Consider the following 18,096-nt stretch of genomic DNA (forward strand, 5'->3'; position numbering starts at 1 on the left):
TCCCTAGATGGCCACAATGGCTGGAGCTGACCTGATCCAAAGCCAGGAGCGGAGCTTCTTCCGGGTCTCCCATGTGAATGCAAGGGTCCAAGCATTCGGGCCGTCTTGTACTGCTTTCCCAGACCATAGCAGAGAGCTGGATTGGAAGAAGAGCAGCCGGGACTAGAACTGGCACCCATATGGGAAACCAGCGGTTCAGGCCAGGGCTTTAACCTGCTGCACCACAGCGCCAGTCCCTATAGATTGCTTTTAATGAAGTCGCTTAAAAAAAAAAAAAAAAAAAAAAAAGAGGGCCGGCGCTGCGGCTCACTAGGCTAATCCTCCGCCTGCGGTGCCAGCACCTCCACTTCTAGTCCCGGTTGGGGCGCCGGATTCTGTCCTGGTTGCTCCTCTTCCAGTCCAGCTCTCTGCTGTGGCCCAGGAGTGCAGTGGAGGATGGCCCAAGTCCTTGGGCCCTCCACCCGCATGGGCCCTGGTCTGCATGGGAGACCTGGAGAAGCACCTGGCTCCTGGCTTCGGATCAGCGCGGTGTGCCAGCAGCAGCGCGCTGGCCACAATGGCCATTGGGGGGTGAACCAATGGAAAAAAGGAAGACCTTTCTCTCTCTCTCACTGTCCACTCTGCCTGTCAAAAAAAAAAAAAAAAAAAAAGAGAGAGAGAGAGATTAGATTTATCCATTATCTGGGTTTTTTCACTTTTCATTTTGTTGCTTTACTTTATTATTGTATACAAAGACCTGTAATTAACTGATTCTCCAGAGTTTCCATTTAGCCCATTTTCTTAAATCCTTAAGTATTTTCTGATAAAAAGAGTGCTGTGAATTATTGGAGATGAACATGGGTTATAGGACACCATGGTAGAAAGAAGAGGTCTAAACACAAGAACAGTAATGAATATATGGAAACATGATGTGCTTATTCAAATACATCTCTATTAAGCACAGGCTTAATTACAGTTCTTTGAGGTCAACTAAATCCAGTGTTGATTTAAATTCTTCCCAGCCCTCCAATCCCCACCCCATGTAAAAACTGGTGCCTGTGTTTTTAGGTTCTGCAAGAGGACATCCTTCTCAGGAAGCAAAATGTAGATCAGGCATTACTGAATGGTTTAGAACTCCTTAAACAAACCACAGGTGAGATATCTTTCAAATCCATTGTCATGCAGTCAGCATTTTTCTTTGCTTTCAAAAATAAAAATAATGTAGGTACGGGGTGGGGGAGAAAGACAAAACACTTTATAATCTTGAAGGCCATTCCAAGACTTCGTCTCAGAGAATGCTTTGAAGAACAATCAAGGGGCTGGGGGAGGTGGTGGTTAGAATATGATCTCACTTTTTTCTCATGATCTCACTTGAGTTCTTGATGGACACTGTGTGTATTACTCATAACATAGAGCGCTTTGGCACAGGAGCTGGTCAGAGAAGCTCATGACAGAGTTACATTAGTTTTCCACTTGTGGAAGGCAGATGAACATGTAGGTTGTTGACAGTTGTATGTGTGTGTTTTTTTAATTTGTTTTATTTTAACATGGATTGCATCTCAGTGACGCACATGTTATGGCTATATACAAGCTTCATTTCTGCATGCTAAGAAAACAGAAACTTGCTTTAATATCTACATGGGGAGCTTTTAGAACAGCTCAGAGAAACTAACTTCCTTTAGTGATTCCTCTGACCATAGGAAATTTTCACTGTCACTTTATCTGCTGCAGCAAGATGTGTGTGGGGGCAACGGTTCCCATTCAGTTATGAGTTGGAGAAATTCAACTTAGCATTGTAGAGCTTTGAAGTAGAAGTCTGCAGCCCAGGACACACTTGGCTCTGTCTTACCTAGAGTGATCCAAGCTTTTAAGCTATGAAGTCAGTGAACTTCATGAACCAATTCGAGGCAGTTTTTAACATTTGTGCTTTGGAAACTGAAAGCATCATACAGACAGGTACAAAAGCACCACTTTCCACAAAACTGAAGATCCTGTAGCCTTTTCTAATTTTTTTTACATCTTAAGTGTCAGGATTTGCCTGAAATCTTGCAAAAGACTAAAATTGCGAACATTGCTTCTCTTGGTCAGACTATCCTTAGAAAAATAAATTCCTTTTTTTCTCCCTAGAAAATCTCATCAGTGTATAATAATATCTGAAGAGACCCTCTTCCTCCCCCCTTTTTCTTTTCATAAAAAATAACATGCCTTTGGAATTTTAGGTGATGAAGTTTTAATAATTCAAGATAAATTGGAAGCCATTAAAGCAAGGTACAAAGACATTACGAAATTGAGCACCGATGTGGCCAAGACTCTGGAACAGGCACTACAGCTTGCAAGACAGCTGCACTCTACACATGAGGAGCTATGTACCTGGCTGGACAAAGTAGAGGTGGAATTACTTTCCTATGAAACACAGGTTCTGAAAGGAGAAGCAGCAGGCCAAGCACAAGTGAGGCAAAAAGTACGCTCTGATTGTACATTCCAGATCTGTTTGTTTTCTTTTAGGGAGTCTTCTTCACACACCAAATGAAATTCTGTGTATATCTTGTGTCATAACTAATATGCTGAAGGATGCCTCAGTGGGCGGGGACCCAACAAAAACTGGCAGCGTACCAACTAATTAAACTTTGAGGAGCCCAGAGATGAAAAAAGTGAATTATAATTTGTTTCGAGAGTCTTATAGCTGGGAGTGTGGTTTACACAAGAGACAGAATGATGAAAAGAGTGAAGGAGGGGGATGAAAATGATTGTTGTTTCAGAGACACACATAATTTGGTTGGAACCGCGGTATTTCTGTAAGATGAATATGTAGCAGGGGGTGGGTTTTCCAGTTTTATCACAAGAGTTGTATGCTGCCAGGCTCATCACTCGGCCTTTCAGAGCCATCATCCTCTGTTTTTTCATCCCTGAAGAATGACCACATGTGGCTGAAAGGGAGTGTGTGAGGTCAGGATCACTGAGCCTATTATGATTCAACGGGAATGATTTAAAACCAGTGTCCTCATTTTGAAGGCCACTGACTTCTGGTTAGGAATGTCTTCTTTATTGTACTTTTCCGTTACCTGATTACGGAGCAGTTCCCAGAAAGCAAAGAGTAATACATGTTAACTAGCCAGGTTTTGTTTCCCAGATTTTTAATTTATATTAAATTATAACAAAAAAACGTTGTAAACGTTGACAAAGGAACTGTTCCTTGAACCTCTCCCCGGAAACACATTCCTTTTGGCAAAATAGCTTTAAATAACAAAGCTTTATTTAATGCCACTGAAAGTGAGGAGACCTAAGTAGAGTGGTACTGGTGGGCACAGGCCTTTAGCCCTAAAAATGGCAAAAGGCAAAACCTGTGGAAATTCTTGCTTGTGTGTTTTCAGGAACTGAAAAAGGAAGCTAAGAACAACAAAGCTGTGTTGGACTCCCTGAACGAAGTGAGCAGTGCTTTGCTGGAACTGGTACCGTGGAGGGCGAGGGAAGGACTGGAGAAAATGGTCGCGGAGGACAATGAGCGCTACCGATTAGTGAGCGACACCATCACTCAGAAGGTGGAGGAGATCGATGCTGCCATTCTGAGAGCACAGCAGGTAGGGACGAGTGGTTTGTTGTCCCGGCAATAAATTTGCTCCAGCTGTTCCCGGAGCCCGTACCTGAACAAAGATGTCTGTGAACAGTGTTCCCATTCATTTCTCGTGCCTCAGAAATAAAAGGATAGATTTGAATAAAATTGGACCGGGCTACGTCTGAGCGCCAGGGCAAGGCTAATCTGCACATTGTTCACAGCCATCTGCCTCACGCTGTTTCACAGGCTCAGCCCTGCTTTCCAAACAAAATGCTTTTTGTCTACACATCTGCATATTACCAGTATTCATTTTATGCCTGGCCTAAATCTAATCTGTATGGGAGTAAATATTTTGAATGATAAGCCAGTACTAACTGTTCATTTACATACAGCCATAGCAGAGAGAAAGTATTTTTTTTTTTTCCAAAAGGAAACCATTTGGTTGGTAATGTGGAGTGTTTTCCAAAGATGACTGAAAGGGAAAATATTATGGCTTCTGACCTGTCTACGACTCATACAGAGTTTATACTCCAGGAGTTTTATAGGCACCCAACCCTTAGCCGCAGCTCCTCGGAAAACTGGAGGCAGTGAGAGGGGCCCTGGAAATAGGAGTTTAGAATACGTGTTTTGATTAACTTTTATTGAAATCTCTGTGAATGTTTACATTAAGGCATCAGACTCTTATTACAGACTTTCTAGTATGATATTGCAGTGTGCCTTTAGAGCAGAGCTTGGGAAGGTGTATGACTAAGCTTTTACTAATGCAAGCCAAAAGCAAGAAACACAAATCAAGCCGACTCTGTGGGAGCATCCAAAGTTAATTTTGTGATGTCGCTGTAAAAGTACAATTTATGTAGTCCTAAAGCTTAACGCTCCTCTCCTCATTCTGGTACTGTGCTGTAGGATCCCACAAGCTGATAAAATGCAATAGCAAAAGTCCTGCCTAAGAAATTTTTGCAAGGGAGGGCATTCATGCCTGAGGAATGTATTTGCATGACTCTGTTTTTAAAGTTTGGGGGAATTTGTGTGTCTCAGTTATTATAGGGGAGAAAGTGTGTTTATTTGTAAAGTTTGTTCAGCTATTTTAAAATACTGATTTTTTTTTCTGTTGAAATTTATTTCAGCATTTTAGAGCTAGCACTTAAGACTTCTCCATGCGGTAAAACAAGTACTCTATACTTTTGAGAGAAAGATTTTCATTGACGTTGGCTATGGTTGATTAGTTCAGTGAAGTCAGACAGTAATAAGGGCAAGGTCACAGACTGAGTTGGTATTGATTAGTATGCTCTAAAGTGTGCCAACCTCATTAACTGTAACCCAGTTTTATTCAAAGTTTTACAAATGTTCTCCAAAGTAGAAAGACAGTAACCAGATCAATGGAAGTCTTCTACAACCTAAAACATATTTGGAAGAACAATGATTATTGTGGTTTTTACCTGGTAAAATGATTCCTTATAGAGAAATTTCTATTTCAATTGTTTTCTGAAAGTTACAGAAAGATACACACACACACACAGAGATGTATAAATAATTTGGGCTATAGCCTTCATAACTTCTTTTAGGCAAGGTGATCAGAGAACGTGTATAGTAAAAAAGTCTTAGTACCATTAGGTCATGCAGATAATATTAATCCCCTTAATATCATCTTACTCTTTATGTGTGTATTTATATCTGCATTTTTTTTCAGATACCTGTATGCCTGCCCAATGAAATACTTCCAGTAAAGCTAAACACACACTTACGTACACACATACACATTTAGAGCTGAGAGGAACATGTGCAGTATGCAATATATAGGACGGGACTTCCCTGTGGTCCCACAGTTAGTAAGTGGCAGTGTTGCAGCTAACGTTAAATCCAGATCTCATTCTACCTCTACCACACCATAGTGCCACCTTATAAATTCCATGATCCAGTTTTTTGTAACCTTCTTCAGTAATATCGAGAAAAATGCCATTACTACAGCCAAATAGAAGTTTGTAGTGAAATTATTTCCTGCTATAAAGACTATGGAACATGAAAATGCAGCACTAAAAGGATCATGAAACATCACTGTCTAAGCAAGTTCAGGGACAGAGTAGGTACCTCTCTTTCTGGTTGAACAGAAGTTTACTTTCACACCTAAATGATAGGTTTCTAAATTCAATTTTCAAGTTTATAAGGAAGGTAATGTATCACTGAAATTATCTATAGGTGCTTGGAATAGGTGCTAAAGTTTGATAACAAAATGTGTTCTCTATTTTAGCCAATGATAGTACATCCATGAACTATGAAAGGAGTGCTATCAAAAAAAACTGTCTTTAGACGTGAGTGTTAGCCACATATTTTGTAACTGTCTATTCTGTGTTGTATAAACAAATTATCTACCATCCTGTGTCTCTTCTCCATATGAAATACAGACATGCCCTGACTTCCATTCATCTTTTTAGACACACCTTGAGTCATATCCACTTTGTTTTATCAACAACAGCTCCTCTCCTGACCTCTGCGCTCAGCATCCCCACACCCACAAGTGACAGGGTGAAGATGGATGCTCTGAACATTACTTGACCATTTAAAAGTTTAGGGATTGACTGCTCTTTCCCAAATGACCTGGCTAAATTCAACTCGATTTTAAGTGACTAAATGTTCTGCTTTCCAAGCAGACATCTCTCAATATATTTCGTATTTTGGTCCAGAATTAAGGTGGTTTATATGCAGATCTACCTCCTTTATAATGTTATAACCTCCTTTTTGGAATTCAGCAAATGTGTAGGGTATTTGTGGGCTATCAGAGCACCGATCCAGAGCATACTGACTTCCAAACACCAACATGAAAGATGTCTGGGAAAACGTGGGGAAAAAGTTCAAGCTTGAAGGGGGAAGGAAAAGGGAGCATGGATATACCTGTATAAATTTAGTTTTCAGGAGTTCTGATTTGATATGGCTGGATATTCATGTTAATCGTGTCACAATAACATTTATAATTTTGAAACTGTCGGGGCAAAGACTCTGTAAATTTAGGTGATGTTTGTTGTTAATTGGGAAATAAATGGATGGATGGCCTCAGTTATGGGTGAATAAGCGAGGGCTGTATGTACTCCTTGCTACCAGGCCATAAGCTCCCCAGTCTGATTCTATAGAAGAGGATATTCTTTAAAAAAAAAAAAAAAGTAATTGGACCTATTCATTGCTTTTTGGAAAAAAAAATCTTAGTGGAACAGGCAGCTTAATATATTTTGACATTGAGCCCGGTGGCCTCCCTCTCACAATACATGCCATTTTCTGTGTGAGAAACTGTACATAGTTTTTGCATTTTCAGCCTACACCAAGGCAGCATATTTTTTTTTACTTTCTTTCTCCTGTTGCAAAATAAACTGGAGGAGCCCTGTGTGAATGGGGAAAGACACTTTTTCTTAAAAGAGGTCCAGACTTGTTTACTGAATTCAGACTGCTGTGTATGTTTAAACCTTAAAGCAACTCATTGTCCCTTTGCCTCTAATGAATGTGCAGATGTCCAAAGTTGCCAAAATATGTGGATCTCCCTGAGTGTGGGAATCCTTGGGACTCTGGCAGTGCTCATTGCTTGGCTTAGATAAAGGGGCACATAATAACCCCTGATATAAACACCCATGAGTTGGTACTTTGGGCACAATTTAAATAGCTCATTGGGTTGTTAGGCATCAGCTCTGGAGAAAAATACCACCTGTTTGTTTATTTTAAAGGACCACAAGGAAATATCCCCTACGGAAGTGAGATTTGTTTATACCCTCCAGGTGTAGGAGGCTGGAAAATACAGGCTATGCTATGAATAATGAGAAGTAAAGTGGAAGGAAACTCTAATCAAAAGAAAGTGATCAGATCCCTAGCCAGGGGAAGGGAGTAAAAAGGATGTCCTTGAAGCTAAGGTTGACTCTGTCTTTCTTAAACCCCTGTTTCCACACGGGAGGAACTTTCTGGATAAGTAAGAAAGCAAATTGTCAGAGACTAGAGAACTGTTTAAATATTAAATTAAAATCTATTCCTTGATTGATTGCTGTGGTACTCTAGAACTTTTCATGAGATCACATGAAGCTCAAAGTCAAGATTAACACAAACAGTGTAATACAGGAAGTAAGTACAGCTCTGAGGTCAGACCACCTAGGATAGAATCTCAGGTCCAACAGGTACTAGCTGGGTAATCTTTGGTAAGTTAGTTAACTTGTCTCTGCTCTGGACTCTAAAATGGAGATGAGGGTAATACCCACATTTTACGGTTGTCAGGATTAAAGGAGGTACTGCATGTTAAGCACTTAGAACAGTGTGTTCCGTAGAATGCTGGCCATGATTGTTCTAGACAGTATTTTTCGGGAATATTTAGAGATGGCCACTTAACATGTCTTGTACTAATTTTTAAGAATCTTTTTGTACTAATTTTTAGGAAACTTGAAATACTAACTCAACTGTAGTAAAAATTAGAATTAGAGTTGCTAAAGCTGATGGTTAGACATCCAGAGATGCTACTTATTGAACTATTTCCCAGAATGCAGTTATGGGTGCTGAAATTATGAACAATTTACTTGGAAGTCAGTTTTTGCTATTTGTATAAGCAGTAAACAAATGTATTAAAACTTAGTCTAGTAAAATGTCCACCCTGTTGTTCCATGTAAAATGAGCCATTTTTATGGCCCATTAGAAATACACGTTAGCTAGTCATTTGAATGAGTCATAAAGGCCTTGCTTTATACTACGCAGTCAAATGCTCTACCCCTGAGCTATACCCACTACCTTGCTTTACTATTAATTGCTTAATACATACCCTGTGACTGTTCTGTTTGTTGTTTCACAATAAATATTTGCTAATTTAATTTTTAAAATATCTCAAAAAGTAGAAGGGAAATTTTTGCTTGAAGTCTTGTTTTCTCTTAGCAGAACAAATATTTGACTTGGTTAAAGAAACAGTATGTTTGAGTTTCAGTTTTCTATTCTGGTGACTTGTATGGTCTCCTCATACTGCTTTTCATTGGATACTTGTTTTTATTTAAAGGAAGGAGACATGGTATTAACATTATATTAACACTTACTGGCCTGACTTTACTGTCATATAAATACTGTCATACTTTTAACAAGTAAGAAGGCTAGTGTTCATCTTATTTTTCCAATGTCTAGTAGAAGACAAAAAAAAAATCCCACTGTTAAGTTTTATTCAGCAATATTGCAGCATTTACACTCAGGTAGAAAGGCCTAGACGTGCTTTCTGAGTCTTAACACTCTAAGTCAACAACATAATCAAGTTCTACCCACAGCATCATGGTAAATGCCTTGGAAACTAATAATCCACACATAAAAGTCTCTTCCTCTTCCTTTTCATGGGGATTCTTTCTCCACAAAAATCCTGAATTAGCCAGTGAAATGTTTTTCATTTGTTTTCATATTGATCAATAATTTATCATGAATAGTTTGATTTGAAAAATGTTGAACTAGGTTCACATAGACTTTTTCAAATAGTTTCTTGGTTTCCTTGTAGTTAACGGAAGTCTACCTATAAACTTGACAAATATTAAGAAATAAATTATACCCCATGTTGATCAGAGTATAATTTATGGAAACATCAGTTAGGACAATCTACCCAAGGAGAATTTAGTGGTATAGATGTAAAAAAAAGAAAAACTGGAATAAATTGTTAATCAAATTTGTTTCAAAGCACTTGTTGATTCACATGCAGTTGTAAGAAATAATAGAGAGCCCCACAAGCCCCTCTACTGTTTCCCCCATGGTACCATTTTGCAAAATTACATTACAGTATCACAAGCAGGTTATTGACGTTGACACAGTCAAGTTATAGAACATTTCTGTCACCATAAGGATCCCAGTTGTTGTCCTTTTGTAGCCGTGCCCCTTCCCTCCCAGTTCTCCCCCACCCCCTGCTAGCTCCTTGCATCAATCTGTTCTCCATTTTTGTAATTTTATTATTTGAAGAATTTTAAAGGAATTGTGTAGCCATAGCCACTTCATCTTCTCCCTCTGGGACTCTGCTGACAATGATATTAGATATTTTGTTGTAGCTCTACAGGACACTGAGTCCGTGGGTTTTCTTTTTTCCAGTCTTTTTCTGTTATTCAGCTTGGGCAGTTTCTATCGTATCATCCACTTCACTGAAGCTTTCATTTGTCCCCATTCACTGAGCTCACCCACTGAATTTTTTTTTTCAGTAATATTCTAGAGTTCTAAAATTTTCATTTAGTTCTTCTTTCTTCTCTGAGCCTTTGTTTGTTTTGGTAAGGCTATTTTGTTGCTTAGGGTGCTTATCATGAGGAACAGGAAAAAAGTCTTCTATCCACCTTCCCATGTGTCCACATTTGTTGCACAGAGTTCTAATAATATGAATTATTATCTTACCTGGTTGTCGTATACACCCTTCTCTCCCCTCACCAAGTTATTCTTCTATCCCAGTATGGATTTCTTCTCAAAAAATGAGAAATTCTGGCAGTAGTGGACTTGAATATCTGTGATATCAGTTCCCCAGTAAGTCTTCCAACAGAGGCCATTGTTAGATAACATTTGTCATTGGTACTTGTACTTTCCCATTTCATTTATGATAACTACTCAGCCCTGGAGGTGCCTTGTATTTATGTTATGCGAGGCATTGAAAATATCCAAATTCTTTGACTTGATAGTTACTTCTAGGAATCTGTACTAAGAAACTAATGAGAATTGCCAACAGAGATTTATATACAAATATACTCATTACACAGTCATTTATATAATAGCAAGAAAGTGCAGACCGCCTCAGTGAGAACATCCAGGGATGCTAGAATACAATGATGTATTTTTAAAAAATCACACTTGAAAGAACATGACATGGGAACTGTTCGTAATAAATGAATAATACATGGTATTATCCCAGACCTTCACAAATTTTTATCACTCTTGGAAGAAAATTCACTAAAATACCAACAGTATTAAAAGTATTGACTCTAAGTTTTAACTTTCTTCTTTTTTATTTTGCTTATGGATTTCTTCCATGTTCATGAATTACTGTTATTATCAGGAAAATAAAACCTCTTAAATATTAAGAAAGCTCTTGATAATGTTTTCTGCCATTATTAAATGAGATATTAAAAATGATTAATTTCCAAATATACTGTCCATACAGACACATAAGTTTGCATGTACATTTATATACACACATAGTATAATTAATAAATGGGAGCATGTCATTCTTTCACTGAGAATTGTGTATTTTGATAGCAGGAGTCTACTTGTATATCTTATGGGCCTAGATGATAGATGAAATGGTTAAAAGATAGTATCAAGCTGTTGACTTTAGTACCTGTTATATTGGGTGGTACCCCGGAGAGCAAGTTATTAGGACTACTAGGCAAGCAAACATGCTAGCTGTCCTGAAAGCATTAATGCCATGTCACAGGTTCATCCCTTTTTAAGAGTTTGTGTTTAATTACTCAGTGGAAGGTTCTCCTTTATAACTCAGTCATTATCGTGAATTGCTTCAGAATGCCATGAAGAAATAAGCTCAGATTTTCCACTTGTGTAATAAAGATATATTGAAAATAAATGAGGATAGGTGTTTTTCTGGCACCAGTTACAGGAACTTGCTGACCTAATTATTTATCTTTTGTTTAGTTTGACCAAGCAGCTGATGCTGAGTTATCCTGGATTACTGAAACAGAAAAGAAATTGATGTCTCTTGGTGATATCAGGCTTGAGCAAGACCAGACCTCTGCTCAGCTGCAAGTTCAAAAGGTGAAAAAATACATTTCCAGATGCCATCTAAATTATTTGCTAGTGTGCTCCAATTCTAGAAAATGTGCTTGCATGATTTACTTCTCGAGACCTTGCTAGTGTAACTTGTTATTTTTAACTGCTTTGCCTAATTGTTTTCAGTTTAGTCACATACTTTGCTTCTCCTTTTTAAAAATCTTTGTTTGGTAAATCACAGACTTTCACCATGGAGATTCTGAGACACAAGGATATTATTGATGAACTTGTTAAGTCTGGGCATAAAATCATGACCACATGCAGTGAAGAGGAAAAGCAATCAATGAAGGTATAATCTTGTCTGTGTGACTGGGAGTGTGGCTCTTCAATACACAGCATGTGTTGAGCTTTCAGTCTTAGAAAAGCACTTTTTCTTCGTCCACAGATGCTCTTTAAGCAACAAAATCATTAGTTTTAAATAAGGCATTTGTTTTTAAGCTGACAGGATAACAGTGAAAGGAATATTCCTTAAGTGAATGACTGTGGGGACAACTTTTTCAATAGGCATGAAAGCTATAGGGTTTGAGCCACATATTACACATTCAGCTAGCATTAGCTGTTTTATTGCTGTTATTATCAATATACGTTGTTATATATGTGCACTGTTGTTTATATGCATCAGGAACATCTCAGTCCCTCATGCTGGAACAAAAAACAAAATATGTGGTTCTGTCTAATACCGAAATCCACTCTGCAGAGTTATAGTGAGCTATACAGTGCAAAACTGAGCCGAATAATTAAGGAAGCACCAAGTTTGTGTAGTTTTAATAATCTTTTAAATTGGTAGAAAACCAGCCACAAGGTGATATGTTTTTGCTTGATTCCTATTTAGACATTTAAGGAATCTAAAGAAATTAATGCATATTAATGCTTCTGATAGGAAAATATCCCTTGGCAAAAACATATACACAAAGGGCTATGCTTAAAACCATATTTTAAGAGTACACATTTCTTTTAGGGTGTAAGGTGTATCATAGATAAAGCGATAGAATGTAGAATACAGATATAATGACGCTTTCTCTTTTATTTATACCCTAAAATAACAATATACTTATCTGTAAGTGAATCTTCATTATCTTTATAAAGATTCTCAAATGAAAAGAATAGATTGTCATGAAATAGTTTCTGGGTTATTTTATGATATATTGAATTACTGTTGTGTTTTGTGTGCTTTTGAGTTTTGTTGTGAATTAAAACTATAATCTAGATCACCGTGACCACCCCATAAAATCAATATAAAGCACAATATTCTGCTTTGATTCTAGAATATGTAACAAATTCTGTTAGCTAGCGTGACCCACAATTTAATTTGCAAAGGGTAATTTTTTTCTGGAAAATAATCTAATTGTTTTTAGAATCGTATGAGTTTCTTTTTTTTCTAACCTCAAAGACCTTGAAAAAAATGACTGGAGAATTTTGCTTACTGAGTTTAGAGAGCTCAGTGCCTGATTCCAAAAAGTTAAGGCCTTTCTTTAATTTAAAAATTAACTTTTACACACAGGAACAGCTGAAATCTAAAAAGCTTTTGTTGCTTTAACTTAAATTTGTTATGGTTGCCCTGTACCAAGTGTACAGTGCTGGACAAAGTATTATGTATCATGCATACATCTTCGCCTGACCAATTAAACACAGTTCACCATATTATTTTCTAGAAAAAACTGGACAAAGTACTGAAGAACTATGATGCCATCTGCCAAGTAAACTCAGAGAGGTATCTGCAGCTAGAACGAGCACAGTCTCTGGTTAACCAGTTCTGGGAAACATATGAAGAACTTTGGCCATGGCTGACAGAAACACAGAGGATCATCTCTCAACTTCCTGCTCCAGCCCTTGAGTACGAAACTCTCAGACAGCAGCAGGAAGAGCACCGGGTAGGCTTGGTGTGAAAGAGAATGTTGTGTTCTCCATTAGAAGACAGTCATAATGTTTACAGCTTTTCAGAAGGCCATTGGATACTTCCATGATTAGGACATTTTAGTAATAATGTGTTCTGGTGTGCATGGTTTGCTTGCCTCATAGCTGTTGAACCTGTTGCCCGGGATTACAATGAGAAGATGACTTGTGGGTAGAACACATTGTGTATGTCAATAATTACATCATAACTTTAAAGAGTAGTACACAAAATAAACCATCTGGGCAGAAAAACAAATTTCCCATCTTAAATAAACTTTTAAAGTGCTTTCAATTTACTCATGATGAATTAATTGCTGTCAACAATTTAGGTGTGTTGACTAAGTTTTATGCTTTCTGTGGAATGATTAGAGCCATCTAGAATAGAAATGAAGAGTGGAAATGTACAGGAGAGCCACCACATAAATAATTCCATGGAGGCTGGAGAAAGTGAGCAATATAAGGAATACATGAAAGCAGCAATATCATGAAAGATTGGAACATGAAGAATGCTGAAGCGTGATGGCAAATTGTTTCCCTATTTTTCACTGTATATTCATGGAACTCTTTGGAGGTCTTGCTCCAGCACTTGTAGATGAGTAAACTAGGGGATGTACTTAGAACCACAATTACTTTTTAAACATGGATAAAATGCCACTATGAGGTTCATTTAATTGTTAATTAAATGCAGTCATTTAATTGTTAATGTAGCTTAAACTTTTGCCAGGGTTTAGGTGAGAGAATGTGCAGGATGATCAGGAAAAACTGTGTGCTCTCATGGATCTATACAAGATATGCTTTGAGAGTAGTTTGTGTGTGTGTGTGTGTGTGTGTGAGAGAGAGAGAGAGAGAGAGCGAGAGAGAGAGAGCAAGTGCAAGCATGTGGGGCTGGGGGAGGGGAAAGATTCAGAGAGAAAGAACTTTAATTCAGGGTATTACATCATTTTTTGGAACACATAATATATTAATCTTGTTAATTTTTTAATGTATTGGCATTGAAGAATATCTAAAGTATTTATTTAGAAGAGAGTTTCAGAGAATACTTTCTTTAAGGCAAAAGGAATTTTTATGGCATTCTCTCTACATCATTGAGCTGGAGAAATACTTACAAGATTTGTTTGTGGCAGAAATCCTTATGCCTACTCACTAAGTGATTTTTATTATAAAATTTTTTGTGTGGATTTCATCTACTCTGAGGTCATTTGAATTGCTGTGTTTCCAGCACAACATCAAATAGTGTGAATAGGCTCATTGCTGAGCTGAAAATTATAAAATTAAGTTAATTTTCCTTTTTTGCATAGTCTAAGCTCTCAAAATAAATTCATGGTTTTATGTGCAAAGGAAATTGCAAAAGTTTGTAGCCAAGTCTTCAAATTGTGCAAACTAAAAGCTTTCCTGTTTCAGAATATCTACAGTCTTCTAGAATGACATTTCTTCTACAGTTACACAACATTATCATCTTTGAAGATTTAGTTCATTACAGCCAGGAATGAAAAATGACTGCAAGGCTCTGCTCTCGAGGGATAAATATCTTGTTTTTCCCTTGGAAAGATCTCCAAAATTTATTTTAAAGGGAAAAAGGCAGATTGCCATGTATGTCTCCCGCCCCACCCCTACTCACACTCATAACTATGCAGGGAGAGACAGAGTTACCAAAGGAAATGTTAACAGTGATAGAAAAAGACTGGATATGCTGGGAGTTGGGGGTTGGGCAAGATCATTGCCTTTCCTTCCTCAACAAAGGATAAATGTCTTAAAGTCACACTAAGTATCTGTAGTGTGAGTGGACTTCTATGACAGTTTGTTACCAAGGATCACTTTTGTCACCTGTGAGGCAAAAGGCAGCTCTCATTGAATCCTTTTCCTATGCATACACTTGCCCAAGTAGGCATCAAGAAGATGTTCTCTTCTTGATGGTTCATGTGACTACTTCTGTGGTCAAGTTGTCTCATAGTGATGCTACAGAGAGATCTACCAGGGCTGTAGGAACTCAAAAGGACTCAGCAGCGATCTTGGATTTTCTTGAGTCTCTTGCTGGCTTCGAGACTAAGCTTGTTTTCCAAGCATGCCTTATAGAATATTAAAGCTAGAATTGGTCTGACATCTACAGCTTCCCTTTTCCCTTCAAAATATTTGTGGAAAAGAAAATTAAAATATGCATATTTTGATGCAGAAAAACTTGAAATCTGTGCATAATGAGGGTTCTTCAGCATTATTGTGAAAAATGTGTTATGAAAAATTATACATGGATTTCAGATATTTTCATGTGCCCAAATGAACTTATCTTTTGATTCCATTTTCCATGTGCTTTTTGAAGTACTCTTGTAGGTAGAATAAATTAATACATACATATACCATATAATATAATATGTGCATATATTTTATATGTTCTCACATATGTAATTGCAACGTCTTATGGGCTTACACTGCCCTAACATCCCTTTACCTTGAGTTTTTTCTCTCAGATTATGTCAGCCTTCTACTGAGCTGCTTTCCATTCCTTCCCTCCCGCCCTTCCTTCCTCTTACTCTTCCTCCCTCCCTCTCCCTTTCCTTCATATATGTCATAAGTGTACAGAAGAGAACAGCAAGATTTATGTCCTGGTCCCTGTAGGTTGGGGATATTGTGAGTTCAAAATCTTTTCTTGTAATATGACCATTGGCTAATATTCTTGTCATAATGTTCTACTATTGGTATGAAACGCATGATGAACTGGGATTCATTATTCACTCAACCAGCATTTTTGTGTGGACTCTTAAAGGGGCTTTGACATGACCAAACTGTTGAGTTTTTGTGTCAGGGCCATCTCATCCTAGCCAGGAGTTGTCTGAGCTGTAGTGTGTTAAGTACCATGTGTTGGGGAGGGCCTTTGTTTGGCATTTCTTGCCAGCTGGATGCATTGGGGGTGTGGACAGCTGTAATATGGAGGTGTGACCTTGGGATACTGAGAAGCTGTTTGGTTTGTTATAGCAACTGCGAGAGTTGATAGCTGAACACAAGCCTCATATAGATAAGATGAACAAAACTGGGCCTCAGTTACTGGAATTGAGCCCAGGGGAAGGCTTTTCCATCCAAGAGAAGTACGTGGCAGCTGACACCCTTTACAGTCAAATTAAAGAAGATGTCAAGAAGCGGGCTGTGGCACTGGATGAAGCCATTTCTCAGTCAACACAGGTAATCATTTTCACTAGAAGTAGAATTGGGTTCTTCTAAACTACAAAGCTTGGAAAGTTGTTATCCTGGATCTCTTCATTAAATTTTAACCAAAATCATTTCACTACATCAACTATGAGTATTGATGTCTTTGTCCCTTGGAAGTAATGCTTACATACATCCAGCCTTTATATTTCTTTGGTTGCTTGAAGGTACAACAACAAAAAATTAATTTTGCAGTGACTTAAGAAACATAAAATTGTCATCATTGTCCAAATGTTTAATTTAGTGCCTGTCCTGAGTGGAATGTAATCTTTGCCATTGGGAAAGATAAAGTCAGATTACCGTTATTTATAGAACATTCCCCAAAAAGAAGTCAGAAGACTGAATAATAGGCTGAATAAAAAGGAAAAGAATATAAAGGTAGAAATTGATTTCTTTCTTCTTTTCTTTAAAACTTCTTTTTTTAAGAAGTTAACTTTTGAAATTACCTATAGGGTTTCCATTTTTCAGTATTTGGTATCATTATAGATAGAGGATATTACAGTGGCCCGTTTTCTGTAATCCTGTGTGATAGCTCATTTAACTTTGAAGATAGCAAATAACTTATGAAAGAGCAAGTTTTTATAGCTTTGCTTAATTGTCTATGATAACCTTTACAAATGCAGATGTAAAATTCTTTCATGGATTTCTCTATGTGCTAGCCCATGAATTAAATAGAAATTTCTGATATATCACTAGGGACTTTTTATTATTATTATTTTTCAGGAAATGCATAACTTAAAGGACTCCTTTGAGTCCAATCGGGACAGGACTCACTGTGGATTTCACATTTAAATAATATGACTTTTAAGGTAGCCAAAATATCTCAAAAGGGAGGAAAACAATCCATTTTGATACATAAAACAACCAACTTTCTGAACCTTTCTTTTTAAAGGTTTTTTTTTTATGTATTTGAAAGGCAGAGTGGCAGACAGTGGGGTGTGGGAGAGAGAGAGGGAGAGAGAGATCGATGCTCCATCCTGTGGTTCCCCCAAATGACCACAATGTCCAAGCCTAGTCCAGACTGAATCAAGAACTCAATCTGGTACTCTGATATGGGATGCCAACATTGCAAGCAGAGGCTTAGCTTGCTACCTCACAACACCAAGCCATTGAACTTCATTTTTAAAACCAATTTGAGGGGCCGGTGCTGTGGCGCAGCAGGTTATCGCCCTGGCCTGAAGCACCGGCATCCCATATGGGCGCCAGTTCAAGTCCCAGCTGCTCCTCTTCTAATCTAGCTCCCTGCTATGGCCTGGGATAGCAGTAGAAGATGGCCCAAAACCTTGGGCCCTTGCACCCGCGTGGGAGGCCCAGAGGAAGCTCCTGGACCCTGGCTTGGGATTGGCACAGCTCCAGCTGTTGAGGCCATCTGGGGAATGAACCAGCAGATAGAAGACCCCCTTCTCTCTCTGTCTCTACCTCTCTCTCTAACTCTGTCTTTCAAATAAATAAAAATAAATCTTAAAAAAAATAAAATAAAACCAATTTGAATTCTGTTAACAAAATGAAGCAATACTAAAATAGATGCTGCTGCCGGCTGTCCAGTTATGTTTACATATACCAATTCTTAGTGAATGAGAAACTATGTCTCTTCTGCATGAGTGTTGTGACAGGGAAATACGTGTTAGTCAGATTTTAGGCATGTCTTCATACACCAGCTAGGTATATCTCTTTAAAAGGATCCATTGACAAAAGGAACTGAGGTGTACTTCTTGATTGGGACATTAAATAGATTTTGC

General features: G+C 38.0%; 1 protein-coding gene across 41 annotated transcripts in view; it reads left to right on the forward strand.

Moving 5' to 3' along the window:
- The window catches only part of DST (dystonin), a 486,283-nt gene that overhangs the window by 414,536 nt on the left and 53,651 nt on the right, over nt 1-18,096 (forward strand). For all 41 annotated transcript variants that reach the window (XR_007923259.2, XR_011388661.1, XR_011388662.1 and 38 more), the window contains 7 exons: nt 1,048-1,132; nt 2,199-2,440; nt 3,351-3,557; nt 11,135-11,254; nt 11,451-11,558; nt 12,922-13,140; nt 16,130-16,333. Coding sequence is in view for 38 of the 41 variants with exons in the window: in XM_051855540.2 (XP_051711500.1) it covers nt 1,048-1,132; nt 2,199-2,440; nt 3,351-3,557; nt 11,135-11,254; nt 11,451-11,558; nt 12,922-13,140; nt 16,130-16,333 (1,185 nt within the window). In the remaining 3 variants the exon portion in view is untranslated. The remainder of the gene's footprint in view (nt 1-1,047; nt 1,133-2,198; nt 2,441-3,350; nt 3,558-11,134; nt 11,255-11,450; nt 11,559-12,921; nt 13,141-16,129; nt 16,334-18,096) is intronic.

Source organism: Oryctolagus cuniculus, chromosome 5 (genome assembly GCF_964237555.1).
Source record: "Oryctolagus cuniculus chromosome 5, mOryCun1.1, whole genome shotgun sequence".
NCBI classification, from domain to species: domain Eukaryota; kingdom Metazoa; phylum Chordata; class Mammalia; order Lagomorpha; family Leporidae; genus Oryctolagus; species Oryctolagus cuniculus.